The following is a 2,486-nucleotide window of genomic DNA, read 5'->3' as shown; positions in this document are numbered from 1 at the left end:
TTCTGACCCGACCTGCATGTGATCCGATCTATTTATGACCTGATCTGACCCGATTTCTACCCCTAAACAAGAAGGGCCACGGTTCCATTCCCTTGGGTTATTCATCTTCTTTCACGATTATCAAGCTTTGGCTCGCGGAAAAGATGCCGAAAACTCTTACTCCCTCTCACAAAGATGCCTGTGGGAAAAAAAATCTCCCAACTCCTACTCTTCTTGACAAAACCATTCTCTAACCTATTAAAAAATAAAAACATCAACTACTCTCAAAGTCAACACTATCCATCTCTAACCAGATAACAAGAATGTAAGACTCAACCTAACTAATACAAACCAGCACAAAAGATAAAATAAAAAATATATATATTTTTTTAATGATGAGTTGAAGTTTGCAAAGGCTCCATCAAAGGTGGCATCCACTGCAACGATAAGTAAACCGAGTACCGCCAATATAAGAGTTGAAGATCATCGACCATCCTCCCTATCCACCACTCAACCTTTCTTCACTCAGACACACGCCAGACGAGCACAGCCGCCAGCCCATGGCGGCGGGAACCCGAACCCCCCACGTCGCCATCCTCCCAAGCCCCGGCATGGGCCACCTCATCCCCCTCGCCGAGCTCGCCAAGCGCCTCGTCTTCCACCACGGCTTCGCCGCCACGTTCATCACCTTCTCTGACTTCCCCTCCCCGGCGCAAGATGCCTTCCTCAACTCCCTTCCCCCTGGCCTCTCCTCCCTCTCACTCCCTCCCGTCCCCCTCGACGACCTCCCGGCCGATGCCCGCATCGAGACCCGCCTCTGCCACGTCGTCGCCCGCTCCGTCCCCCGCCTCCGCGACATCCTCGCCACCCTCAAAGTCACCACCCCCCTCGCCGCCTACGTCATCGACGTATTCGGCGGCGACACCCTCTGCATCGCCAAAGAGCTCGGAGTTCCCCACTACATGTACTGCACCACCAACTTCACGGCGCTCTCCCTCCTGTTCTACGTGCCCACCCTTCACCGGACCACCTCATGCGAGTACCGGGACCTCGCCGAGCCGGTCGTCCTCCCTGGGTGCGCGCCCATCAGGGGAGAGGACCTTCTGGACCCCATGAAAGACCGGACCAACGAGGCCTACACGTGGCTCCTCCACATCGCCGAGCGTTCAAGAGAGGCCGAGGGAATTCTGGTGAACAGTTTCGTGGAGATGGAACCGGTGGCCTCCAGGATTCTCATGGAGAACGAACCGGGGAGGCCGTCGCTCTGGCCGGTCGGGCCGCTAATCCGGGCCGGTTCGAACGACGGCGACGAGAATTGCTCCAAGTGCTTGGAGTGGTTAGACCGTCAACCTAGTGGGTCGGTTTTATTCGTCTCTTTCGGGAGTGGTGGAACCCTGTCCATGGAGCAGCTGAGGGAGGTGGCCTTTGGGCTGGAGATGAGCGGGATCCAGTTCCTGTGGGTGGTCCGGTGTCCAAGCGACACAGAGGCTTATGGGGCCTTCTTTGGCGACAAGGGCGCTGAGGACCCACTCAGCTATTTGCCGGAAGGGTTCTTGGAGAGGACCAAGGGGTCCGGTTTGGTGGTCCGGTTCTGGGCTCCACAGGTTGAAGTGCTGAGCAACGGTTCGACCGGGGGTTTCTTGACTCACTGCGGGTGGAACTCGACCCTGGAGAGCGTAGTCCATGGCGTGCCCATGATTGCCTGGCCGCTGTACGCCGAGCAGAGAATGAACGCAGTGATGCTGTCGGAGAGCGTGAAGGTGGCGATGAGGCCGGAGGTTGGAAAGGACGGCGTGGTCCGGAGGGAGGAGATATCGAGGGTGGTGAAAGAGTTGATGGAGGGGGAGGGAGGGAAGGCGGCGAGAGACCGGATGGCCGAGCTCCGGGAGGCGGCGGCCAGGGCCTTGACGGAGGAGGGATCGTCTTACAAGGCGCTTTCCGAGGTGGCTGGAAAATGGAAAGCTGGAATAGCCGTGTGAGAAACGGATGGCGTTTGTTTTGTTGTTTGGACATTTCTCTGGTGATAAAATAACGTGCGTCTATTTTGACTGTTTCCTCGGTTTTCCCATGTTGTTGTTCATCGGTGTGGCTTTTTCTTCTTCTTCTTCTTCTTTCTTTCTTTCTTTCATTCTTTGTTTTTTTTTTTTTTTAATCAACGGTGCTTCATTTTATAGACCTCTAACGTGAATACAGCCTGGCATATTAAAAAAAATGAATAAAATAAAGAGTGTGGGATGCAATCTAAGCTAGTTCAGAAAACTTCCCCAATGTGCCGGGCAACATAAGAGACGACCCAGTCTGCTGCACTGTTCGGCTTCCGGTATATATAAGCAATCTGACAGGAGGTCAGCTTCTGCACCAATCTACTGAGTGTCCCGTATCAAGGGATGGCCATCCCCATATGTATTCACTCCTCGTATCCAGTCAATCACTGTAGAAGCATCATCCTCGAAAAAAATGTAAAGCACCCGTCTCGCATACAAAATGTCCTTCCAAGCTGCCCCCAG

At 54.1% G+C, this 2,486-nt stretch overlaps 1 protein-coding gene across 1 annotated transcript; it reads left to right on the top strand.

Moving 5' to 3' along the window:
* On the top strand, nucleotides 1-2,078 carry LOC103695907 (hydroquinone glucosyltransferase-like). The gene has a single exon (XM_026800706.2). The coding sequence runs from the start codon at nucleotides 540-542 to the stop codon at nucleotides 1,956-1,958; it is 1,419 nt and encodes a 472-aa protein (XP_026656507.2). The 5' UTR covers nucleotides 1-539; the 3' UTR covers nucleotides 1,959-2,078.
* Nucleotides 2,079-2,486: the final 408 nt, after the last annotated feature.

This window comes from Phoenix dactylifera, chromosome 4 (assembly GCF_009389715.1).
Source record: "Phoenix dactylifera cultivar Barhee BC4 chromosome 4, palm_55x_up_171113_PBpolish2nd_filt_p, whole genome shotgun sequence".
Classification (NCBI taxonomy): Eukaryota; Viridiplantae; Streptophyta; class Magnoliopsida; order Arecales; family Arecaceae; genus Phoenix; species Phoenix dactylifera.
The sequence above is the reverse complement of the archived record's forward strand: the minus strand, read 5'-3'. Positions and strand labels throughout refer to the sequence as shown.

What these genes read in the sequence shown, in the direction of transcription:
- LOC103695907 (XM_026800706.2), top strand. Translation starts at nt 540, where the DNA reads ATGGCGGCGGGAACCCGAACCCCCCACGTCGCCATCCTCCCAAGCCCC.